This window comes from Thalassophryne amazonica, chromosome 22, assembly GCF_902500255.1.
Source record: "Thalassophryne amazonica chromosome 22, fThaAma1.1, whole genome shotgun sequence".
NCBI lineage: Eukaryota > Metazoa > Chordata > Actinopteri > Batrachoidiformes > Batrachoididae > Thalassophryne > Thalassophryne amazonica.
The window spans coordinates 17,396,316-17,424,263 of NC_047124.1; the positions used below are offsets into that span (position 1 = coordinate 17,396,316).

Sequence of the window (27,948 nt, forward strand, 5' to 3'; positions counted from 1 at the left end):
AGAGGCCAATATGGGTGAGATATGCTCTCTCCTTCTAGTCCCTGTCAGTACTCTAGCTGCAGCATTTTGAATTAACTGAAGGCTTTTCAGGGAACTTTTAGGACAACCTGCTAATAATGAATTACAATAGTCCAGCCTAGAGGAAATAAATGCATGAATTAGTTTTTCAGCATCACTCTGAGACAAGACCTTTCTAATTTTAGAGATATTGTGCAAATGCAAAAAAGCAGTCCTACATATTTGTTTAATATGCGCATTGAATGACATATCCTGATCAAAAATGACTCCAAGATTTCTCACAGTATTACTAAAGGTCAGGGTAATGTCATCCAGAGTAAGGATCTGGTTAGACACCATCTTTCTAAGATTTGTGGGGCCAAGTACAATAACTTCAGTTTTATCTGAGTTTAAAAGCAGGAAATTAGAGGTCATCCATGTCTTTGTAAGACAATCCTGCAGTTTAGCTAATTGGTGTGTGTCCTCTGGCTTCATGGATAGATAAAGCTGGGTATCATCTGCGTAACAATGAAAATTTAAGCAATGCTGTCTAATAATACTGCCTAAGGGAAGCATGTATAAAGTGAATAAAATTGGTCCTAGCACAGAACCTTGTGGAACTCCATAATTAACCTTAGTCTGTGAAGAAGATTCCCCATTTACATGAACAAATTGTAATCTATTAGATAAATATGATAATGAAAACAAATATGGGTAAATAAAATTTATTTTTAAAAGTGTGTTTACAGTGGTAAAGATTTCACTCAACAAAAATCAAAAACTATTCACTTTACTGCCACTATTAGAAAAAGATACAAGAAGCTTTATGTACATTCATTCACATTTCAGCCAAGCAACAATATTGTTTACTGTACATATGAACATATGCTACATAGTGCAGTTTTACATTCTATGCAATGCTTATAATCTGAGATGGAAAGCAAATGTCACCACTTCTTTCAGATGAATTGTATTGAGCCATTTAAAAAAAAAATTCTTCAAACTGTACGTCAACCCTACCACGTAGGTTTACCTTTAACCCCAAACCAAATACACAAAAATTAAGACTGCATAATCAACAAAACCTTCAAAGAACAAAACAACAAAAGGTTTTTGGAGGCACGCAGGCGACTAAGTGCAGCGTCTTCTATTTGTGGAGTCCCAACCTTAATGTGTTTAAGGAGGTTTGAATATTGGTTACAGCAGATGTAAACTTCTAAAAGTGACCTGGACTAACACAATAATAAAAACAACAATAAAGTTGCTTCAACTTGCGTTCCTTTGTGTCTATGAACCTGAAAATTCAAGTGCACTTCACAAACTGTGGTGCAGCAAACAACCACACCCACCCCCCGGCAAAGTCACATACCTCAATGTTTTCATGTAAATAAATATTAAAACTGTCAATGTTATTCTTCAAGCACATGAGTGGCAGTTATGTACAAGCAGAAGAAAAAGAAGTGTCAGCACTTTGGTTTAGGCTTGTTAAAGAAAGAGAGGAGTGGTCTGTTCATTTTCAAAAAGCTCAAAATTTTCTTTACAAGTATCACAGTTAAGAATTGATGGTGTGTGTGTGTGTGTGTGTGTTAAAAGGTAGGATTGGAAATTTATGGTCCAATGAGCAAAACTGGACCCATGCCTGGACGCATAGCAGCTAATCCCGAACTTTCTCTGTCCACCAGATGGTGGTGTTGGTCTTCGGGACTCACAGATTATGACTCCAGGATCCCGCCCAGTCCCCCAGCAGCCTGGGCTTCATTGTATTCTTAGATGGTTTTGGGTTAATTTTTTGTCCAAAATTTGTTTAATTGATGCAAAACTGGTTTTGACTTCATAACACAATTGTACAGTACAAGCTAAAAAAAAAAAAGTGACATTTTTGCGTATTCACTGGTAACACAAAATTGTGTCCCGAGTGTTTTCATCTTGCTAGGTAGTTACATTATGTAGCCAGCTCACCTGTCATGGTGTTGCGTTGTAAAATCAATACAAGAGTGATTAAAATAATTTCTATCCCAAATTAAAAGATCAACCCAAAATCTAGAGCCCAAGGTGAAAAAAAAAAATCCCAGAGTTCTCCTTTAAATTACATGCACAGCATTAACAGATAAACCCTTCATCCTAAATTTTCACATTTCTCCTGCTGTGCCAACGAGCCCATCCAACATTTCTGTGCCGTTAGCGGCTCACACCGACAGTCGATCATCAGGCCCACTTTAACAGCACTACTGACAACACGTGACCAACAAACTAAATTATTTTCTAGAAAATGAAAGTGGAATGTTCAGATTACAATGAGCCCAGTTTGGACCACATGAAGCTTAAATTACAGTGAAAATATCGCAACTGACGTTTATGCAAAGGGCTGAATGTACTACAAGCACTCACACTTAGTCTCACTTAGCCGTACAAGATTTCAGGTGGCAAAAATAAATACAAAAACAAGGCCTGAAGGAAGTTTTTTTTTTCTTTGTTGTTTTTTTGCTGGGTGTGGCTTATTTTATTTGGGTGACTGCAATGACCTTTAGCGATCACATCTCAGTCTTATCACCAGTTTTTGATCTTCAGTACAAAAAGGTTTTGTACCAGGTATCTGTTGCTGCTAATCTGGATGCTAGCTTAGCTGATATTAAGAATGTGCATGTGAGTGATTGAGAACATGGCCGATGGTCTACCTATAGACCCGTACGTCATGCGGGTAGTAGCCAGGTACCGGCTGTGGTTAAGGTGATCTACAGTCATCGCAATTACAGTGATTCCACCTGTTACGAAATTGGTCACCATTAATGTCACAACCAACCCAAAGTGACTGAAAACTGAAGAAATGATTTCCCAGACCAACAAAAAGTCCAGTTCTGGAGATCTTCCTGGGCGAGCAAGATGACCTTCATTGACCGTGTTTAGACTGATGCTACCACAGTAAAATTAATGAGGTGGGTGCTACACTTCAGCCCGACTTTTTATGCACCTATACAGGTACTACGAGCGGGCAATTTTCTGGTTGGATGAGGTGTGACTACAGATATGGCAGTTTCAGAGGAAACCTATAGGCACTGAACTTTGACAGATGCTCAGACTGGTGCTTACTGAAAACGACCACTAGAGGTTGTTCTGCAGCCAGAAGAAGAGAAGCTGGAAGACTGGACAATGAGGTTTTTATTTGGGCAACTTCAAGTCAGCTGCCTCAGCTTTCATCTTGAAGTACTGGTCGAAGCGCAAGACTGCATATCTATGAGGAGAGAGATGCGTTAGAGCGATAATACCCGTGCAAAAACTAACACTGAATTTCTAATCCCAGGTTGACCACTTACCCCAAGAAATCAAATTCGATGGTAGAGACTTTGGCCTGAATCAGAGCCCAGAGACCCCAGAAGAAATGAGACGCCTGGGGGGAAAGAAAAAAAAAAAAAAAGAACAAGGGGGATGAGTGGACTCGTTCTGCCAAGAGTAAATGTTAATCTGAATTACCCAGCATAGTTCACTCGAGCATGGAGAAAGCCTGGTGACGCCTTCTGGCAACAACAACAAAAAAATTCAGCTGACATTGACGCACAACCAAACTCTTGGCCCATCTTGCACATCATCCTCTTTTTGTTTCTACAGTAAACAAGTTGGTGTGTGTCTCGGGGGGGGGGGGGGGGGGGGGGGCACTGACTCATGTGGGTTACTAGTTGTCACCAACAGAACCTCCTAGGAGAGCTCACATGAATCCTCTGAGAAAAGAACAAGCAGCACAGGTTAGTGTAAATTTAATACTCCGTTTAGCTCGAACCTCATTCTTGGCCATTTTGGGGGGAGGAATACACTAAACACACCCTCGGGACACTTTGTTCCCACAGTTCTGGACTGCAGATGCTCTTCATACATTGCTGTACTGATTTGATGATGGAACCAAATGCATTTTGGACAAATAAATTGAATTGACCTCAACTGGCATGCCCAAAATCCATTGAGCACCTGAGACCAGTGCAGAGATTAATTTCCTGTACTGCTTTTCTTGCTACAGCACAACTTTCACCGTTTGGCTCACAGACTCAGTGTTGTTGTGCTTCAGAAGTACATCTGATTACGTTAAAGCTCAGGTGAGCAGGTGGAAAGGGCGTGGTATAATTATTCAAAAGTACAAGCGTCAGTTGTCTTAAAAGACTCGGATTACACTGACCTGCATTAACCCTCTGGACTATAAACCGCTTCTGGCTGTTTTCTTTTTTCTGCTCCATGACATTCTTACTGTGGTCTCATTGTTCCCTGCATCTCCCAGGAAACAGCACAGTCATGGCCAAAATATCTTTTGAGCAGCACAACAGCTACATCTTAAATTATAAAAGAAGAGGGTGTGAAAAAATGTAAGATTGAGTTTCTTCAAGAATTTTTCTTTTTGTTCTATAACCGTATCTCGTTGCCACTTTCAGCCTCTTTTCTACTCCAGCAAAGTTATTCAAAGATTCACTGAGGTTTGCAGAATTGTTTTATTACAGGATCTGGATCGAGCAGCTGAAGTATTCAGTGCACATGGTTAATTCATGGACCATTAGAAATTACTGACTGACTGAAGTTTTTCTGTCATTGTTGGTGATATATCCTTCTCTAATGCTTCTCTCTGGCGGGGTACCACAAGGTTTGATTCTTGGCTCTACGCTGTTCTCACTCTAGATGCTACCACATGGGTCAATTATTGGTAAGCATAATATCTATCTTTCCTCTACTATGCAGATGATGTTCAAATTAATTTACCTGTGGGACCAGCAAAGAGTGAGGCACAACAAATTGTTATGGATTACAATGTTTATCAAACAGTGGTTATCTTGCACTTAAATGATGAAAAGACATTGTGTTTGGGGGTAGGGAACAGTCTGGTGTCTGCACTGTGCCTTGATTTTAAAACTACTGTTAAGAAGCTTGGGGTAATATTTGACAGACAAATTGACACTGTCAGATCTAGCCAATTTACAGTTGTCTTAAAAGTCAAAACTCTAAGCTGTTCAGACTAGGGATGGGTATCGAGAACCGGTTCCTTTTGGGTATCGTTAAGAAATAATTCAATCCACCGACATCAATAAGCTTTGTGCTTAATGATTCTGTTATCGGTCATTCAGAGTGGCCGTTATTTTGGGGGGTGTTTGTCAGGAAAATGATAATTTCTCTACATTGATTACAGACCCTGCAGCGGGTCTGTAATCAACTTTTCTGCAGCGTGGCTTTGCTTTGAACCTTGAACCAATCGAAGCAGTGGTTCGCAGATTGAAGCAGTGCTTCGATCTATTGCTTCATTTATTTCTTTCACTTAATTTTTCCCCGCTAAAACCCTAAAGAGCATACGTCTGTGAGTATTATTTACCTTTTTTATGTTAAACCGACCTGTTATGGTTTTCTGAAACAGTTGATAGATGTATTTTAGAACTTAAAAACGGGAGCGATGCTAACACGTTAGCATGTCTATGGCATTTTCAATGTTAAAAGTTAGCATTAAGCAGTTGCAGCTGTCATCACGTTCGGGTGCATTTGTTTTCAAATTCTAATATTTTTTAAATTTATTTTTGTTTATATATTAATAATCTAATGATTATTATATACAATATATACTTATTATATACAATTTTAGAGAAAGAGACAAAAAGAACCTGAATAGAAACAACAGAAAATATAAAACCAACTAACAATGAACATACATAAATAAATAAATACATACATACAGAAATAAGTGTTTCCTTTGAACACCTAGTGACTCTTACACCTCCATTTCATCCCTGTCTTATTTAAGTTTAATGACAGTTCGTTTCGGTCAAACCATAATTTCAATGTGTTAATTTCTTCAGTGATTTCTTCCAGAACTATCTGCCAAGCTAGAAAACTGCTGCATCCTAGTAACAGCAGAATACTACTGGAATGAATTTGAATAAGGAAAGTTGTTTTTTTCTCCCTAAATGGATGCTGCACTCACCGCAGTTTATTGTCTGGAATAGTCCCAAGATTGCATTTCAGAGCTTCTAGAATTCAAACATTTTCGTGCAGGTGGTGTTGGGGGGGTCATTTTGGGTTTCAGCCTTTTTGTTGTTTTTCACCGCTTTCATCCCTGAATATGTCAATCGTGAGTCACTTTTGTGCGGATTAAAGTTACTATCTGGGACTCCTGTCTTGTTGCGAGAAAGAAACGAGAATCGTCCTCCGTTCTGTTCACACAGCTCCAAACGCTGCGCGGCTCTCTGCCGAGTCAAGTTAGAACGATAGAGTCCAGTCGGAATTAATAAATTCAAAGCGAAACACCGTTTTATTTTTATTTATGTCCAGAGATCAAGGATACAGTGACCAATTTCATATTATTTACTTTAAGACTCAATGAAATACATAGAAAACCTGTAAAGCCTACTTTTAGTACAAAATTCATGAGGTATCGATAAGGGAATCGATAAGGAATCGGATCGATAAGCAGAATCGATAATGGCATCAATAGATAAAATCTTATCAATACCCATCCCTAGTTCAGACCATGAAAAAGCTAATCATGCTTTTATCAGCTCTAGACTCGACTAGTATACTGGCGTTTCTCAGTCCACAAATAATCATCTGCAGCTGGTGCAAAACACTGCAGCCCACCATTTAACTACCACCCCCTGATGTGAACACATCACCCCAGTCCAATACTCTCTGCACTAGCTTCCTATCCACTGTCGAATTGATTTAAAAAAATGTAATATTTGTTTTTAAAGCTCTAAATGGTCTTGCACCACATTTGAGTGAGGTGTTGGTGCTACGTGACCAAGGCAGGGTCCTGAGGTGACAAAATCTCCACCTGTTGGGGGTCTCCAGCTCAAACCAGAAACGATGGGGTGACTGGGCTTTCTCAGTCACTGGGCCCAGACTTTGGAACAAGCTCCCCCCTGATCTATGCATCATTGCTGATCTGAGTCTTTTTAAAACTAAAGACTTTTCTTTTTAAAATGGCTTTTAACACTTAGTAGTGCTGTGACATTTTATCCTGGTTTTATGTACAAATTAATTTTGTTATTGTATGTTGTCTGTTTTTAGTTATACTGGAAAGCACTTTGGTCGCCCTTTGGGCTGTGTAAAGGACTATATAATTAAAAATTGATTGATTAAAAACTCATTTTTTTTTAGATTTTTTTCGTAACAAGCATGCCTTTCAAATCTGCCAGCAGGCTATAGGGTTTAGAGGATTAAAATTAGATCCAAAATAACACGGTGTGTCTGGTTCAGTAGTCCTGTGGCTGAGGTCATATCTGTCAGGTCGGATTTATTGGGTTTGTTTTAATAACATGTTTCCTGAATTCTCTGCTGTGTGGCACAGATTTCCACAGGGGTCAGGTCTTGCCCCGCTCTTTTCTTTGTATTTATCACCTTTGAGATCAACTTTCATTGCTATGCAGATGACTTTGTTGTACATGTCTGTTCTGACAGGATATGGAGACGGAACTGCTAAGTTGGAGGCTTATTGAGCAACAGTGAGGCGTTGCATGTCATCCAACTTCCTGCTGCTCAAAGATAAGATTAAAATGATGGTTATAGGTCGTGCCAGGTTGAAGCACCTATAGGAATATCCCCATCTCTGGGGGTCTGTGTTATTCAACAGTGAAATTGTTAGAAATCTTGGCGTGATGTCTGATCAGTCTTTTTCCATTTGCGAAATATTGCAAAGATCAGACCAGTTCTGTCTAAGCCGATGCCGAAGTTCTGATTCATTTGTATCATCTCGAATTGATTATTATGTTTTGTTTTCTGGCCTCGATCGAAAAACCATAAAGGGTCTTCAGAACACGGTTGCACAAGTACTGATTGGGATCATATTACGCCAGTGTTTGCTTCACTGGACTGGCTACCTGTTCATTAGAGTGTCGATTTTGAGGCTCTATTGTTAACCTACAACATTCTGAATGGCTGTGCACCCTCATATGTGGCTGAGCTGTATGTACCAGCACATACACTGCAATCTGGTCTACTGTGTATTCCTCAAGTTAATAAGAAGACAGCAGGCGATAGAGAGTTTGCGTATCATGCTCCAGTTTTGTGGAACAGTCTGCCAGCTGAAATAAAGCTGTCGAGTTCCTTGAATACTTTCAAATCCAGATTTGAGACGTTTATTTTTTTTACTGCTTATGGTTAATGAGGATGTGTGGTTTAAGGCCGGTTGAGGGTTTGGTTTTTATTACCTTCAATTAAAGAATTTTATCTTTTGGTTTTGCTTTTAATGAGGATTTTTTTTTATCAGTTTATTTTATGTGCACAGTTTTTATTTGGCGGTTTGTTGTTCAGTGCTTTGATTTATGGAGGGCACAACATAAATAAATGATTATTGTCTCCTGATTCAAGACTGAAGCCTAGGACAGCTCAGCATGTGGAAAACAAACCCTTACCAAGGCAAAACGGTTGACTTGCACGTAGAGAACCTCCACTTCTCTGTCGGTCACAGCACTGTGTTGACCTTTCAACTCCTTGTAGGCCTCCAGGTACGAGCGAAGCCACTGCAGCTGAAAGGCTCGCTCTGGGTAGTGACTATAGTCCACCTCATTCAGGCCTGGAAATCCAACATAAATGGTAATAATACTTATGCAGATGTCATTACGCTGTTGGAGGAAATTTTCCAAAAAAATAAAAGTTGTAAAGATGAAGTTAAACATTGTTTGCTATTGGCAATTCATCTGATACACAAACATATTAAAACATTTAAAAAGCAGTCAGAAAGCTGCATGTATGTGTATTTAAACTGTTATTTGTTGTACCATTAAAAAACAAGTTTCAAATTGAAATCATAAAGAGAAGTAATTGCTTAAATGTATGATAATGTATATTTTGGGCTCAAACATCAAGTTGTCAGTATGCTATTTTAAAGCATAATAAAACTCATTTCCACAGTGTAATGAATTTGTAATAGACCATTTATTACACGTTTCACACATATGAGCCACTACAAGTTGTACATACCAGCGAACTCATTGAAGTGGTTCCCAATGTCGTAAGCTTGGTAATTGTACCCAGCGTACTCGTAGTCAATAAACTTTACACTATCTGAAAAAAGAAGGATTTTTGTTTAGACAGAGACACAGGAAGGCAAAATAAAATGATAATGTGTTTCCCTTTGATAACTCAGAATATTATCAAGGATTTTCAAACAATTGTTGGTTGGCTAGTTAGCCGAATCTGTGGGCGAGGAGTAAGAGTTTGTATCATGAGGGAATTAAAGCACATACAAGAAAAGAACACCAGCACAAAGACAGACATGCTTTAAAATGGAGGCAAAAAGATATAAAGGATATATTGTGAGCATTCAAAAATATACTGTGCAAAGAAACGCAGCCATGCTGTTAAAATTTAGCAGACTCATCGTCGGCCAATTCAGAGCGGAAGTGTCGGTTAAGAGAGAATTGTTTTTGGGCTTTTATGTTGCCCCTACAACTGTATATTTATTAAACAAAAAAAAAAAAGAGAGATGGTTTTAAAAAGAAGGAAAAAAAAAAAAATCATCTGTGCCAAATCTGTAAATGTGTTTTTCCAAGAACCACATAATAGAAATGTGCGATAATAAGCGAGCTGAAATGAAAATGTGCAGCACACATGGAAAATATAACAGGTATTGAACTGGGGTGGGGGCACAATGTGAGTTGTGGATGCATGCACAGACTAAGGACAGAATCCAAGCAAGGCATGCACAGAGGAAGACGATGTTTTTAAGTTTTAGAAGTGACTAAAAAGATCATGAAGGCACAGTAAAGTGATTTTCTACAGTTTAAAAGGGGCCTGATGAGGCATTTGTGCAGCAACACATTGTTTGTACAGTCATACGCGCTGCCATTCTCTGAGGCTTCAAAGCCTCGTTAACATACAGTCAATAACGTAACTAAGAAACAACTGGAATTACAACTCTTCGGTAAATACTGAAAAGGTTGAAGCTGCCATTATGAAATTATACCATGTAAGTCAGTCAACGCTGAGCCAGAGTTACAGGCTGCAGTCTCAAAACTGTTTGCTTCATGTGTATATCATGCTAGCAAAAAGCAGTATGTCACAATCCATAGCATATCCAGAAACTAAGTAACCATTATGTCGTAGGTGAAAGTCCCCTGATATCTCTGACTTCCACAAACAGATGACAAACACAAAAGATAGCAGCTATACATGAAAACAGTAGTGGTGCCCAAGAGGCTTTGGCATTATACAAATACACACGTCAAGTATCAGTAAATGTATAAAAAAAAAAAAGTCTGCTGTTGCAAAAATTAAAATTTTCATGGCATACTTAGGTATGTCCATACATCTTTGATCACTTAAAATAGCGATGGCCTAGTAGTACTTCCAAATTGTGTCTCCACGACTCACTTATGCCGAGTACATACTTCAATAATGGTTGAATACAGTGCATCTGGAAAGTATACACAGCACTTCACTTTTCCACATTTTGTTAGGTCACAGCCTTTTCCCCCTCAAAATTCAACACAGTACCCCATAATGACAACGCGAGAGCTATATATATATATATATATATATATATATATATAATATATATATATATATATATATATATATATATATATATATATATATATATATATATATATATATATATATATATATATAATTTTTTCATTCATTCACAGCCTTTGCCATGAAACTCAAAATTGAGCTCAAGTGCAAGTGTTTTCACTGATCATCCTTGAGATGTTTCTACAGCTTAACTGGAGTCCACCTGGAGTAAATTCAATTGATCGAACATGATTTGGAAAAGCACACACCTGTCTACATACAAGGTCCCACAGTTGACAGTGCATGTCGGAGCACAAACCAAGAATGAAGTAAAAGGAATTGTTTGTAGACCTCTGAGACAGGACTGTCTTGACGCACAAATCTGGGGAAGCGTACAGAAACATTTCTGCTGCTTTGAAGATCCCAATGAGCACAGTGGCCTCCATCATTTGTACATGGAAGATGTTTGGATCCACCAGGACTCTGAATCTGATTGAACATCTCTGGAGAGAACTGAAAATGGATGTACACCAACACTCCCCATCTGACGTGATGGAGCTTGACAGGTGCTGCAAAGACGAATGGGCAAAACTACCCAAAGATAGGTGCATCAAGCTTGTGGCATCGTATTCAAGAAGACTTGAGGCTGTAATTGCAAGTACTGAGCAAAAGGTGTGAAACCTTATGTACTTGTCATTTTAGGATTTTATTGTTAATAAATTTGCAAAAATCTATTAAAAATGTCGTCATTATGGGGTGTTGTGAGCAGAATTTCAAGGGAAAAAAATGAATTTAGTCTATTTTGGAATAAGGCTGTAACATAAAATGTGGAAAGAGTGAAATGCTGTGAATACTTTCCGGATGCACTGTGGTAAGCTCCTAATTGATGGCAGTCTGTTCGCCTCCAAATTTAAACAGAATTCGCACTGAAACTTTGAATATAAAGGCAACAGATTCCTGCTAACGAACAAAAATATGTATGACTGAGGAGTTCAAACAATGTGTTACTGCCTGTTCACAGACCTTAATACTTTTTTTTTTTTTTAAGTGGAGGGAAGCTTATAGTTTTAATCATGAAATGGTTGCTCTCAAAATACAAACCCTTACTTTCACATGCCCGTTATTCTTTCTACAGATGCATAAAAAGAAATATTGTACTTTCAACATCACAGTTCCAATTTAGCTTTCTACTCTGAGTTTTGGGCATGAGCTAAACTGGATGGAACATAAGTTTTTGAGGTGTAGCTGGACTACAGAGAAAGACACTTTGAGGTGGGTTACCAGCCGGCGTGTAGGTCCTAGCGGGACACAACTGAACACCTCCGGGCCGTGGCTATAGCCCCCTGTGCAGCAGATGAAAAGGTTGGGGCAAACACAGCTTTCACACACTCGCTCACTGACAAATTTCTCTTTTATCCAGTCTTCCTCTCACGCACAGTGTCGAAACATCAGACACCGCTGCCAAAATTAAACTCCGTTCTTTCCCACCCCCAGCACATGTGAGTGCATTTCCTCTTCTCCCAACACTCCCCCTCCAATACCTTCTTCTCATTGGTCAACTGACATCAACAGTCTGCCGTTTCTGCAAAATGAGGTGGCGTTTTTATGTTTTTGTTTTTTTGGACAGGGTGCAGCATGTTTTTTGATTCTTAGGACAGTGTAAAAATGTGTTTTTATGTCTATTCCAACATCTGATTAAAATAGAAAGGGCATGGAACGAAAACCAGCATTAGAGGAGGGTTCAAAGAACAGACAGCATGATAGTAAATGTTCAAGTGTGCACTTTATACTTTTAACAGTTTTACATGAAAATTATTTTTTTATGTAAAGTGTTGGTCTGGTGTTTTTAAAGTTCAATAACTGCACAGAATTCACAGGAAGTGGTGTGGCAGTGCTTCCGTTTTTTCTCTGCAAAGCTGGTCATATGCTACACAATAGCACAAAGCGATACTGCGATGTTAACGCAACATCTGAATCTGTTTGGCTGCGTCTGTGCAGGAAAGCACAGGCCGAATCCGTGAACAGAAATAAATATGCAACAAGGCCATGAATCACTCAAAATGCTACTGTGTATGCACAAGATGCAGTTATTTTCCATGTTTGACTAGTGCACAGGATGAGAAGTTATTGAAGGGATAAGGCGCACAAAACAGATTGTTTGGCAAGAGAGAAAGGCACAAACTGCCTTATCCATTACTTGGCTCAGTGTGTTGCTAAAAGTGCCATATTTTCCCTATTATGAGTTGCACCAGAGTGCAAGTCACCCATTTTTTCTGTATGTGGAACTTTCCCTGGGGATGAGTTTAACAGAGAAGAACTCCCCGGAACATATGTGCACACCACAGCCTGTGCTGTTACCTAACATAAGAACTTGTTTTAAATTCCTTTAGGTTTGTCATTTACTGGTGTGTTCCAGCAGTGAAGGAACTGAAAGAGACACGATCACACTTGAAAACTGTTTTGGACAAGTAAGTACTGTCATCAAGCCCATAAGTATTTGGACAGCAACAATGTTTGAAATCTTGCCTCTGTAAACACCGCAATGGGGTTGAAATTAAACCTTCAAGATATGCTTGACTTTCTATTCATACAAGAAAATAGATCAAATCAAGGCTTGAGTGAAAACCTACAACACAAGCACATCTTGACTGTTTCATTTCAGCTCTACTGTGAAGTTCCAGAGAAGAAAATTACACAAAAAATGCTGCTGTCCAAATACTTGAGATCTGATCTGACTGTATATACAGAGGAGAAATTTTGTGCCACTATTCAGGTGATTCAAACAGAATTACTTTCAGAAGCCCCTTTCACACTTGGGTATCCTCTTAATATTCCATTCTGGTGTTTTATGTTCAAATAAAAGACAGAGCGACTGATATGTAAAAGATGAATGGGGCTGATGAGACACAGTTCCATAGCTGCCATCTCTCTGTTCTTGCTCACTGAGCCTGAAAACCAAAAATGCTTTTGCAAGGCTGCAAACTTCAAAGAAACTGACATGTTTGTACAACACCATTTGCCTGTGCCTAAAGCAAGGTATAGCTTTTCTGAAAACATAGTAAGTACCGTATTTTCCGGACTATAAGTCGCACTTTTTTACATGTTTTGGCCGGGGGTGCGACCTATACTCCGGTGCGACTTATAAATGAAAAATATACCGGTAGGATCTCAATTAATTTACTGTAACAAAACAATTTTACGTGACAGAGTCGATCTATGTTTTAAAATGGCCACCGGAAAAGGAAATGCAATGCATCATGGGCACTGTAGTATGACGGCCATCCTATAGTTCACGCTGGTCGCGATAACCAATCAGAGAACAGAACTTTGGATGCGTATTCCTCACCTCACCCACAGCGTGTGAAGCTGACGAACACGGTGCTTGCTGTTATTCCGGCATGGCGAACAGAACAGCTTCAACCCTTGGATATCAATGTGAGCAGAGTGTTTAAGTTGACGCCGAGAGCTGCGTGGGAGCATTGGGTGAGCGACGGCGGAGGATTAGCGTGTGCACTTGGAAGGAGCTGGCGTCGATGATTGTGAAAAGCGTTTGAAGCAGACGAACATGGTGTTTATTCCGGGACGGCTAACAAGACAGCTTCAACCCTTGGATATCAGTGTGAGCAGAGTTGACGCTGAGAGCTGCATGGGAGCACTGAGCGACGGCGGAGGATTAACGTCTGCACTTGGAAGGAGCTGTATTGACACCGCTGGGCGGTCATGAGCTGCGCAGGTAGGTGCTGCATGGTTCGGCTCGCAATGTGGTCCGCAAAATACAAACATATCCGTAGGTAAAATGCAGCTCACAAGAGGGCACTCGAGGCTTGTGTGACTGTTCCTGCGACTTCTGACTACCATAGAAAAATACAAATTTTAACGTTACTGATAACATAACAAGACAACGGAGAAGGCCCGAAAAAATGCCACCAAAAAGAAAATCATACTCTGCAGATTACAAGTTGCGACTGGTGAAATATGCATCCGAAAACGGTAGCCGTCACAATATTATCATCTGAACTTTTCATGTTAACATACCTGTATGTCCATGGGACTTATAGTCCAGTGGACCTTATTTATGGTTTATTTTTCTTTATAATGGATAAAGTGGCTGGTGCGACTTATACTCTGGTGCGACTTATTTATGGTTTATTTTTCTTTATAATGGATAAAGTGGCTGGTGCGACTTATAGTCCGGAAAATACGGTAAGTAAGTAAGCTTTATTTATAAAGCGCCTTTCACAGACCAGGGTCACAAAGTGCTGCACATGGCATGCAAAAATAATCTAAAAATAACATACGAAAACAATAAAATACAATGTTAGGCTAAAAAGCTAACTTAAAGAAATGCGTCTTTAGTTGCCTTCTAAAAGTATCTATACAGTCCAGAGAACGAAGGGCACAGGGAAGCTCATTCCAGAGGCTAGGCACCACCACTTTAAAAGATCTGTCCCCGCGAGTTTTAAAACGGGTCAGAGGAACCATCAACAGGTTCTGATTGGACGACCTGAGGCTCCTGGAGGAAGCATAAGGCTGGATCAAAGCCCCTGATGTACTCTGGTGCCTGTCCATGCAGAGCTCTAAAAGTCAATACCAGGATTTTGTAATGAATCCTGTAGGAGACAGGCAGCCAATGCAAAGTATTAAGGATAGGAGTAATATGGTCCCTCCTGCGGGTGCGGGTAAGCAGGCGCGCAGCAGAATTTTGCACAACCTGCAGGAGGGCCAACTCCTTCTTATTCAGACAGGTGAAAAGACTGTTACAATAATCCAAACGCGATGAGACGAACGCATGAACAATCATCTCAAGCTCTTATACAGGAATTAATAAACATATACAGGAATTAATTAAATATGTGCAAAATTCACAATTCTGGTACTTTTAATTCAATATTTGCCATGTTTGGTGTGTGTGCACATGTTTAAACATGCAAAACTATTAATTTAACTCAGACTTGAGTTCTCTGTGAGTTGTAGTTTTCCAGTAACCACTTTTTTTGTGCGCTCGAGCATGGAATCTTATGGATTTTTGCAGGAGCAATTCTCTTAAAGTTATATAAATCATTTAGTGGAGTGTAAACAGATTAACAGCACAATAATAGAGATTTGTTATCTATGCAAGATTTCTAGCTTTAATATTTGGCTGTTATATAACGGCTGAGTGCTTCCTTGTCATTTGATTGGTGGTTTGTATGTCACATAACATGGATTATTCGTCCCATTCGTGTTGCAATGCAACATGAATGTTTAGTTTGGTTCCATTTAGAGTGCAAATCTGGTTCCATACGTTTGGTACCATTGCCCTCTGCCCACACACAAAACAAATTACTGTGCTGTAAGCTGTCGGGAGGCTGTTAGCAGGACGTTAGAATAAGCTGGACTAATTTCTGACATGTTTTTTTTTTTCGCTGCACCGAGGAAGTACGCAGTCTTTTTTTTTTGGTAGTACACGAGTGCATAAGCACTGTCTTGGTTGTGTGAGTGCGCACTCGCACAATCACACAACCGGGGTGACGATTTCATTGAGCTAACTGATGGTGCTAGTTCTTGTAACACACACACACACAAAATCCATTCTGCTGTAAGCCGTCCGGATGCATGAAGAGCTGTTCAGATGAAAAGCTGACATGATTTTTGGCTAGACTGAGGAACTACACAAAGTTGTTTTTTTTTTTTTGTTTTTTTTATGGAAGTACAAAGCCAGTGCACAGCATCACCGGACTACGCGTCACATTTTAGACTCCTATTTAAAGTTTGTTTTGGACTTTAGCAGCAGTGGAACACCAAAATGCAAGTCCCTGTTCTGTTTATAAATTAATAAAATATCAAATGACAAGGATCTATTTTAGCCGTTATATAAAACAAATAATGAATGTCTTTGCGTTCTTTCAATGGTACAAATATTTTAAGTCGGTGAAAGCTGGAACATACCGTTCAACGAGGTTCATCTGGAACATACCGTTCAACGAGGTGAACCTCATTGAACGGTATGTTCGAGCTTTCACCGAATTAAACCGTGGGTAACCTCAGCTTTCACCAAATTAAATATTCGTACCATTGAACTCAAACATTTATTATTTGTATACTATATAATCTTAAAGTGCAAACCAAGTTAGTTATGAGCATTGCAAGAAGGCTGAGCTGCCATTCCTGGGGGAGAAAGGCTGAATGGCCCCAACCCTCATTGCAGTTTAACGTGGGGGCTGACCACTCTGTAACCTACCCACATACAGGACGAAGAACTCCTGCAGAGACGCATCTTGTCATTACGTGGGTAACCTATAACCTGTGCCAAAGACCCGACTTAAAAATTCATGCCAACAAAATAAAAACTGGAGCAAAGCCACAGTGTCAAAAAAATAAATGCTGCCAATTTAGCTAAGCGCTAGGATGCACAGTTTGTTCTGGTTTAGTTTTTGTATTTACAGACCACAGAATTAGAATGCAAGATCACACTAAATATGAGGAAACAGAATGCAACCCAAATCAGAAAATAAGAATCCATTTCCCTTTTCACTGAATTCTCAACAAATCACTCATCTCTGACTAGTTTCCACCCACGATTCACACTAATGAGAAACAGATTTTTCTCAGATGAGTCTACAATTACACACGTGTGATCACATTTACAAAACAGATTCATCCACCAATGGCAGTAACAAAACAACACACCCCTTAGTTAGTTTTTGTTTTTTTATACTGATCCAAGTAAGCGGATTCACGTTGATCTCTCTTCGAATTCGAAGGTGGCGGGAAAATGCAAACATGGACAATGAGCAGCGCGTGACTACGAAGCCACGTTGACACATTGTACCTGAAGAAATCAGCACGAGCAGGTGCGGGAATGTTCCCCGAGTACCCCGTTCACACATGCACTCAAACTTAGGACGGTCGGCATGTTCCAGGTAGCGCTCTGAACATCCAATCAGAAAGCGCCCCCCCCCCCCCTTTCTTATTTTGCTGCTTATTAGTTTGTCACAAGATTCTTGTATTTTAGAAAAGGGTGTGTCATAGAACTGATGTGCCTGGTGAAGAGCGTTGCCGATTTTTACCCATCATTTTGTTCCCTCAAGAGCAGCGGAAGAAAAATTAAACTATACAGAGTGTTCAACAACTGTACTTTAACATGGCCCCTGCAGGAATCTTCTCTCTTATGAAAACCTTGATCACACACACACACACACAATTTTGCATTTGACTTATTAGCAATGTTTTGAGGTTTTTTTTAAGCACAGTACAGGGAAGAGACAACATCCAGTATTAGTTTTAAGACTGGCAGCAATGCTGTATCAGAGAATTCCCTGCAGATCTGTGAATATTCGAGTTTGTGTAAGAGAACTGTCCTACCACAGTCACAGCGAATGCGTGAAGGACCCATGTCGCATCTTCAAGTACTGAATAAGGCACATTTTTATTGGTCAAAATAACTAGATTGTCTGAAGACAATACCCAGCCACATCAACTTTTTACTCTATTCCACTCTGTGCACATGCAAGAACATTTACTGAGAGTGCATGTTTGAAAGGGGCGCAAGCGAGGAAGAGCAAATAATGGGTCCTACCTGAGCTGATGAATCTCACACTTCACACTACAGCACAAGTCATTGACAGAGTTGTGTACGACTGCACGTGTGCAGTTTATACTCGCCTCCATCCTCATTATAGATGATGTTTTTGCACAGCAGGTCATTGTGGCAGAGAACCACAGGGGAGCCCAGCACTGACACGCTCTGCTGGAGCCACAGCACTTCATCTCGGAGACACTGCATGCTGGGCACCTCCCTAAGCAACCTGAACAGGTAAAGAAAGGTAAGAGTAAATATAGGTAAAAGAGGTGGGATCAGTGTCACACCAAGTCGGCATCAAATCTCACATCTACCTCACATCAGAGGATTTTTTGTAGAGTTGTGACCAATACAATCAGCGCTGAGTTGGTATTTTAATTGCACTAAAATGTGCGTTTGCGCATCCATTTGGAACAAAAAGTGGGAGGGGGACACAACCAGTATTTAGGACAAAGATGTTTTCAAATCCAAAACTGCAGTAAGCACTGCTGTCAAAGTTCATCTGCTCGTTGAATGATGACTTTCATTGTGAAGCTTTGATAAATAAATTTGCTCACAGGCCAAAAATTAAATTGCAGCCCACAAGTCAGAACGGAAAGGTCGAGGTCAGACAGTTCCGCACTCCTCTAAATTGATCCAAGATGCCATAGTCGAGGCTCATTCCTGTGATTTTTTTTATGTGAATTTATATCAACTGCGATTGCAAAAATATGCAGTGATAAATTATTTTCTCCTGCGGTTGATCCACAAAAATTGTGTTGTGCAATGCCGAGCTGTGAAATGCTCATTTTTCCCTTTCAAAACTTTCTTCTTGAGCCTATAGCTGCTTTATAACATTAGAGCTTAACCTGTGTTTACTATGTTTACAGTAATTTTATGACTAACTGGTGAATCATATTGTAAATGGTGTTGCATGCCAAAATAAATGTATTTTTAATCATTATAATTAATTTTGTGCTTGTCAACACTCAACAGCAGGCAAAAAATACCTTAAAATAATATCAAGAAAATTATAAAGAGGTGAAAACTAGTGAACGTCAACACAAAAAATACAGTGTTGCTCACCTGCTTTGTGCAACATAAATTTAACAGGTTTTTTTTGTTTTTTTGCAATCTAAATTTTGCAGCTCATCTGTTTGTTTGTTTTTGTGGTATAAATTTTGCAGCTCACCTGGTTTGTTTGTTTTTGCAATGTAAATTTTGCAGCTCATCTGGTGTTTTGTTTTTGCATTTTTTTTTGCAATGTAAATTTTGCAGCTCATCTGGGGGTTTTTTGCAGTGTAAATTTTGCAGCTCATTTTTCTGTAGCATAAATTTTTCAGCTCACCTGTTATTTTGCAACACAGATTTTACTGCACATTTTCATTTTACAACGTGTTTCTGCAAGTTTTCAACATTTTCACAACCCACACAGTCCAATTACTGACCACATGACATGCAGTCAAGGTTTGAACTGTACAAAACATAAGGTTTTGATTAAAACTGGGGAAAGATGGAAATGGCATAAATAAATGTTACTTACTTATCCTATTTCTACCATAGACCACAACAAATATATAGTGGGATTATGCAATCAGTTTGCAAAAGTGCCTTTCTTGAAAACACAAAAATGAGCAGTACGAAACGGTAATCAGCAGGTTTCAGTTTTATGATATAAACAGTTTCCAATTTGTCTTTCAGTTATGTTAGTATTTGGTTTGCCTCCAAGAAATCAACTTTGTACAAACTCACTATTTGCTTGTCTATTTTGTTCCCTGCACATTTATCTCTGTGTCAGTGTGGATAAAAATACAATGACGTCAAAGCTTAAAAAGTACCCTACATAATCAGAAAAAAAAAGTCGACTGCTATAACAATGACACAATGGCTACAAGCTCAAATTTAGGAAAAGAAAGCTACGAGTACAGTGGAAACAATATTAAGGACTCCCTTACTGAACAACAAAGGTTTCAAATCCAATGCAAATGTTAGAATTTCGTAATCATTTTACACATGCTACTCTTTGATGATTAACACATTGTCATCAGGAAACTTGTGTTTACTCTCAGCAAGTTGTGAGATAACAACTGGAATTCCACATGGGGTTTCAGTCATGAGACACTTCTATGTGTAACCTGATAATAAACTCCTTGTGTCGGGAGTTGCTTGGACAATTTGTATTTGGTGATAAGTAAATGGTGTCATAATTCCAGATGTAGATAACCCAAAACACAGATATACAAAAAGCAAAACTCTATGTTCCCAAACAATGAGGTTTGTTTTTAACCACTAATGTCCTGAAGTCATTATAAGGACAACAATGATGGTATCAACAGATTCTGGGGGTTTTGTTTGTTTGTTTGGGTTTTTGTAACTTGACTTTCAATGTACAGTAAAGTCAAAGCCATGAGACATGGGACAATTTGTACTCGCCAAGAAATGTGTTTTCTAAAATTTGCCACTTCATCTCGGACTGGATTTACAAAACAAACCCAACAAATGTGATACTGAATTAGTTCTTGAGACACTTCGACAGTGAATTAGCTCCAGCAGAGACATCCTGCACATTTCAGTGACACTGATCTGAGAATGTGTTCTCACCTGGCATTCTGCTCAGGGTCCTTGAAGTACTTTGGGATGAGATCAAAATATTTTCCCATTTTTAGCCACATATCAGACTGGGGCACCCAGCCGTTGTGAGCATGGATGGTATGGTACTTGGCCAGCTGCCTGGCAATGAGCCTGCAAGGTAGATGAAAATGTTCCATGTGATTAACAGTTCACGCATCGACTAAAGGAGTCAGCGAGCAACCCCCCCCCATAAGTAACACTATAAAATGAATGCATATTAAAGCTACAGTGTGTAGGATTTAGTGTCATCTTGTGATAAGGCAGCAGATTGCATTATGGCATCACCACTGACAATTTGTTTCCTTTTCTTTGGTGATTGGATTCATGCTCCCTTGCCTTCTTGTGTAATAAGTAAAATGTATGATCCTCTATTACTCAGATATGAGGGTTCTTAAACTCGCCAACTTGCACTAGCAACGAGTACACTGTACAGGGAAGCAACCACTGAGACCTCTTCTTTTGTCTTCAGTCTTACAACCACTCTGCAAAACACAGACGTCTCTACCTTCTGGCCGTTCGTATCAACATGGCAGCTTCCATGAGGGGGCCTACTCCCATATAGATATGAAGGGATCATTCTAAATCATATGAAGACATGGACTCGTTAGTGCAGGTATCTATGCACTAATGAACAGACAGTTGTAAATGCTATATTCCATTTCTGCTAATAAACAACTCTAAATCTTACACACTGTAGCTTTAAGTGCTGACATTTTGGGTTCTGTCAGAAACGGGTTGTTGCCATACCAGCATCTTTAAAGATATTGTGAAGCCTAGTTGCAAATCACAGAAGAAACAAGATGGTGCCAGAATGGAGATTCACTGGGCAGGTGTACAGGTGCGCCCGGGTGGTATGCATAGAAACTCTAATGACTTATGAAAACCAGCCTCTCAAAACACCGTAATTTATAGGAACACTAATATATTTTTGTGTTACCTGGAAACAGACGGGCTGCGAATATGTTCAGGCTCCAGTGCAGTTCCTGGCAAAAACTCGTAACACAGGCCATTGTTGAAGGTACAGTAGAGGCTGGGGGCGCAGTTGTGTGCATGCAGCACTCTGAAACTTTTCACCTCGTTCTCCCGGTCCACCAACAGTTCGGTTTTGTTGCCGTAAATACGAACAAGCACCACATCCTGCATGACTGCACCCACATAGCAGCCCAACAGCTTATTAGTTATCCCGTCTGTGAAGAACTGCAGAAACGAGAGAGTGGGAAGGGACCAAGTTAAAAGAACAACAACAACAACACTCACGTAGGCCGATTTAAAATGCATCCCTATAGTAAACACAGGAAAATTTTGGCAGGGATGGAAGGAGATGGGGGGGGGGGGGTCAACATACCAGCATGAATTGTTCACACAATCAGGGACTGAGAGAATGACCAGACTGCATGGAATTTCATTATGTGAGGGGAAAACAAATGAGTGGCATTTGCTGAGCTCCCGCTTTGCTCTCATTGATGAACACAGGCATAGCATGAGAGAGCATGTGACCCACTCCAACCCATGTTTACTAAAGAGTGAGCAACACCCCCATTATATTGCCACAAGCCAAATGACTCGCGTCATACGTATGCATCTGAAAGGGTGGATAAATGTGACACGAAGAAAATGCATACACGCACATATAGTTCTATAATAATAAAGCAGTCCGAGTCTGCATGTCATTCAAACCATAACATACAATTCCCCTCAATCAGTCAAAGTCCACAAACGCACGCAATGGTGCGTCATGACAGCAGGCTTGTTTGAGATGAGTCAGACCTGCTGAGAATTGATAAATGGCGATCCATAATCTCATCTACTTGCAAGAAAATAGTGTAATTAATCTCAGCAAGTTGATGAGGTTGACCTAAGTTAACATGGAGCAGTTCCACCTCTATTTTCTCTCACTAAGGTACTTATATCATGTCTTCATATACATTTCAGCACGCTTTAACTTTTTTTTTAACATTATATTAATGATAAAAATGGAAGACTGGGGTACAATTAGTTTAACCTAACAGCTAACGTTAGCTTATCTAGCCGGCTGTAGCACTGTTTATCATAGCTAACAATATAGTCGGTTATGTTTTGTTTCTATATGTATTTGCTAATACCGTCATTTTAGAGTTAAACTATGCTATTCTACTTTATACGCTAGTTACCGGCTTTGTTTACCTTGTTGGCTAGCAAGGTACGGTTGGCTTATTAATGGCTAATTTAAGGTAGCTCATCTACCTATAGTTAGCTTATTTTTGTGATTTACAAATTTATTTTATATGGTGTAGATTTTTAATATTCTTCAGTTTATGGGTTCTTTAATAGATATCAATATATAGTATCCTATTTTGGGGTTTCCATTAGATAGCATATAGAATATGTATTTTGTCTTCCTATAGTAAGCTAGTAGGGTGAACTTTAGATAGATACCTAAAACATATTACATCATAGCTTTTGTTTCTATAATAAATTAACCATATTTATAGCTTAGCCTACTAGCTATAATTTATTTGACTACTAGTCTACAGACTAGGTATACATATATTATCATCTTCTCCTGTATGAATATTTAGGTTTTAGAAGCTAACTCCTATATATTATGTAGTACTATATTTCTTGTATATGTTGTTTATTACCCTTATTATGTAAATATCACATATACATGATGTCCAATTTCTTGAGCTGCTTGGGTGGGTAGGGAGAATACTTTGTCATTGAACACTAACAAAATTTAAGGGGTAGGGAGAGTTCCCATGGGTTAAAAAAGTTTTTTAACCTGGTTCTCAAGACCAGGCACCTAAGTGGCTTGACTCTACTCTTCTTTTTTTTTTTAGATATACATTAGTATACACTAGTAGAGTTCTACTTTAGAATTGGAATATATTGTAGAAGACACACCTTACTGAATTTTCATGAATGCTGTCAGACGGTTCCACGTCGTCACACTTACAGTAGTTTGGCGTTTGGGAACGCTTCAAGACGGGTAACATCCCTTCCTACTTGACTACTAACAACAAATAACACGATGCTAATTTTATCAAACAGGAAGTCAAATTATAAATTTCCTAATATATTCCATGTGTCGTCGTCCCCATCGGTCCTCAACTACCATCAGTGTCAGACATTTTCGAGGACACACACACACGATTAGCTAAGTGTGGCATCCGCCAGTGCTTAATTGGATTAACACAACTGACCTGGGGTAGAGCACGTAGAACTAGAACGCAGGACATGATGCAGCAAAATATGAATCTAAGAAATATATCGCAGTGTGCAATATTTTATTTACTGCATGTGTGAGTAGTTGGGGTATCATTCTTATTTTTTAACTTGGACAGACTCAAGTCAGGTTAGTACTTAAATTTCGTTAAAGTGTTCAATGACAAAGCATGCTGATCCTGCAGAAATCATTTCAGTGTCTGGCCTTACCAAGCTTCAGAAATATCGTCTGTCCTTTTTAACATTTTGGCTTTATCTTTATATACACAGTCCTTATGCTTCACCCACAGACAATCATATTCTTCTAGTTTCATGCCAGTCACATGATGGAAATGTCATTAACACACCCACTCACTGGCTGTGAATCCTCCATACAATGACCTGTGTCATTTACACCTGGACTCTATCAGAGAACACACAGACTTTATACTCGTAAGCTGGAAAGATAACACCTATTTAATATCTGGTCCACCTGATTTGGCTATTTGCGTCCTGATGCACAGCTGTTCTGGGTAATTTCTAGATACATTTATGGTTGGTGTGCACGTGCGAAAGAATTAATTTATTATATTTATGTAGCACCAAATCACAATGAAGCTGCCTCAAGGCGCTTCACAAAAGTAAGGCTGAACCTTACCAAACCCAAGAACAAGCACACAGGCGACAGTAGTAAGGAATGAGGAAGAAACCTCAAGCAGACCAGACTCACTGCTTAGGCCATTCTGACAGTTACAAGGTCTTTACAAATTTTTACAGAGCAGAAGAAACCGAAAACAAGAATTCACGATATCTTCTGCATCAGCTTCAGGCATGGCATCTTGTGGCAAAGAAGGTAGACATATGTGGGAATATTAGAAGAACTACTCATACACAAAAGCAGTAGACTATGAAACGTGACCTGAAACTACATCAAAACAGACAGAAAAGCTCACAGACTTAATCTTGCTCACGTTGGTTAATGCTTCCAGGCAGCAGAAGACGTCAGTATCTGCTATCTACAGATTTTGAGGCCTGTTGCCATACCAAGTTGGACCCGATTGATTAATCTGATCCGACAGGGCTGCCTGACCTGCAATGACCGCAGATGAGGGACGTGGTTTCTTTAAAAAGCATATACAACAGAAGTAACTGTTATTAAAGTAATAGTTTAAAACAATCATGATTTTATTTAGAAGCACATTCTCGTGCCCTAGACCCGATACATATATTATATTACAACAGTATGGCTTTACACCAACCCCATTCAAAAAATCCTGGCTACGCCCCTGTAAAACACCTCTTAAGGCAACGACCTTCACCCAACTGCATTTCGACCCTCACAAACAGTCCAGAATTTAATCATTTAAACGTCCACATGCAACAACCAAAAATTTTATATTTTAATGCAACTTCAAGAAACACACGAACTCAAGTGAGAACAGAAAACTACCACGTGACCTGAGCTGACGCATATGAAAAAGACAAAACCGCTAAACGGGGGAAATGTATTAAATCCCTGTAACAAACTATAAAATAATAAAAGAACAAAACATAAGTTAACGTTTTACTTGTGACGTAAAGCTGCCGCAGAATTTAGTGTCAGTGTAGCGTAGCTAGCTAACAAACTAGATTTTTTTTTTTAATTAACAACTACTACAAAGTAGGTACACGCTCTACGAAATAATATAACTAGTCGGTTAACATTTTAAAAGCGACAAAACTGGTGGAACTGAATGACTTGTACCTTCATTTGAACGTCGAACGGCCTCCAGCTCGGTCGGAGCTCCTTCATTAGCTCCAGCGCTCCTCTCCTGAAGTCGCTCTCGTCCACCGTCACGTTTATTTTGGGTACAGCGGGAGCTCCATCTGGCACATGAATGTACGTAGCCATTTGTAAAAGTTTGCTTGTGTTATACGGTGACTCTCTCCTAAACACAGCGGCTGTATGCTGGTATAAACGGGAAGGGTTTGACGAATCGGTCGGGGTGCGAGCGGGATAATCCTTCAGCAGGCTGCTGCGTGCTGCGGCTACGCCCCTCACGAAGCCCCGCCCACCTGGCAAAAACCTACACACTGGCATGACTCGGTGCTGCAAACAAAAAAAGAGGCTGCAAGCAAGACGCGTGTTTGAAGAATCGGGCCGTGCAGTCAGCGGAGCAGTTTCGTAAATAAAATATATATGTTCAAGAGTATAACATTACGCTTACAACTGTTCAGTACTAGCTGAATAAGGCTATGACTAGAGCTAATGTTAACACTCAAATCGCACTACTGCTGCTGATGGAAAAAATGCGCCTGCTCTGCTAAAGAAACATCCGAACTAGTGAATGTATGCGACTCCTACCGCCTGGCAGTAATGTACCCGGAAGTGTTGCGGCGGCCATTTTACTACACCCACCGTTGACGACACACTAGCCGACTGAGTGGTCATGTTCATATGCTGAGTAAAGTGTTATATAAATTTAAATAAAACTTTCTCCTTGTTCAGACATTTTGGTACTGGTTTCTGTAACTTTGTTCTACGCGAAAATGCAACTTAGACAGGTCATAGCGCTTTCTAATTTCCTGGCCCACATTCAGATTTACTGGTCCACACTGTAGCATTCAGTGGCCACCTTTCAAAAGTAGCTCAAAAATGATCCCTTCTCATTGCACACAGCACACGAGCATGTTCATGGAAGAACAACAACTTTACACTCAAACCATTTGTTACAAGTTTCTGCAATTTTGTTCTAGGCAAAAATGGAATTGGACAGGTCCTTTCAAATTTATTGGTCCCCACTGTAATGTTCACTGACCACCTTTCAAAAGTAGCTCAAAAATTATTATTCTTACGGTACACAGCCCACAAGCATGTTCATGAAATAAATGAAGAACAAAAACTTTACATTCAATCCGTTTGTTACTGGATTCTGCAACTTTGTTCTAGGCAAAAATGCAACTTGGACAGGTCATAGTGCGGTCAAATGTACTGGCCCACATTCCTATTTACTGGTCCCCACTGTAACATTTACCAGCCAACTTTTAAAATTAGCTCAAAAATAATTTATTCTCACTGCACACAGCATGTTCATGGAATAAATGGAAGAAGAAAAACAAAAACTTTAATGACCTGTGGAGTTCTTAAAAGCCACAATGGTTGGATTCTGAACTCTCTTTCAAAACAGCCAGATTACACTATGAACACAAACTGAATAAGAAATTGTTTTCTTTGATGAGGAGATGCAAAATCATTCATACTGTAATCATACAGTAGTTAATCAAATTTGGCCACAGAAAACAGGTGTGCAGGGTTTATACGTATATGGAAGTGGTGACACCCTTATTCCACACATTTTTGATGTGACATATGCATTTGTGTCTTTGTTTTAATTTAAAGTTATTTCCAGCATGTTATCCAGTTACACATTTACTTTATCAGTTTGTGTGATACATTACTCTACAAAACTGTTTCATCCAATTTACATCTTAAAAGGAAGCCTTTTTGTAAAGCTTACAAAGAAGAAACTTGTGATATTTGAGCTGAAAACCCATTGACTGACCAATTTTGCATCTTTTTTGTGATTATTGACATTTGTTGTAGACTCACACATATCTACGAGGGCAAGCGAGCAGGGTAAGCAGTGGATTCATGGAGCTGCAGCGTCCTGATGGCAAATAAAGCCACTGTTGCTTGTATGCAAAAATGGTTTTGAATTTGACTGTGACACCTCAATGATTCATCTTGTAAACAGTGTCCTGATCTCCACACAGACAGGTACATATTTACACCTGGTGAACCTGCACACTTCAAATAAATCCTCGTGCACAAAAACACATTATCTGTAATTGTTATTTAGATTTTTTTTTTGGGGGGGGGGGGGGGGGGGGATAAGCACTTTGCCTCCAAGAACATTGTGTATTTACAACATGTTTAGTAGACTTATTCCAGTACTAATTTCACGTTATACATTATAAAACCAGCTGATTTCAAAGCTCTGTCATACATTTTTTGAGAAAAACATCAGTTTTAGAGAGTTTTGTCATCTTCAAATGGTGTATGGATATATATATATATATATATATATATATATATATATATATATATATATATATATATTGCACCATAGGCTGCTGTTGAAAAA

General features: G+C 39.3%; 1 protein-coding gene across 1 annotated transcript; it reads right to left on the reverse strand.

The window, feature by feature from the left end:
- Positions 1 to 706: 706 nt before the first annotated feature.
- etnk1 (ethanolamine kinase 1) lies at positions 707 to 25,864 on the reverse strand. Its single transcript, XM_034162946.1, has 8 exons — positions 25,569 to 25,864; positions 21,579 to 21,838; positions 20,612 to 20,752; positions 18,115 to 18,257; positions 8,935 to 9,018; positions 8,367 to 8,527; positions 3,309 to 3,382; positions 707 to 3,226 (listed from the first exon to the last, which is right to left on the reverse strand). The coding sequence occupies exons 1-8, from the start codon at positions 25,713 to 25,715 to the stop codon at positions 3,154 to 3,156; spliced, it is 1,083 nt and encodes a 360-aa protein (XP_034018837.1). The 5' UTR covers positions 25,716 to 25,864; the 3' UTR covers positions 707 to 3,153.
- Positions 25,865 to 27,948: the final 2,084 nt, after the last annotated feature.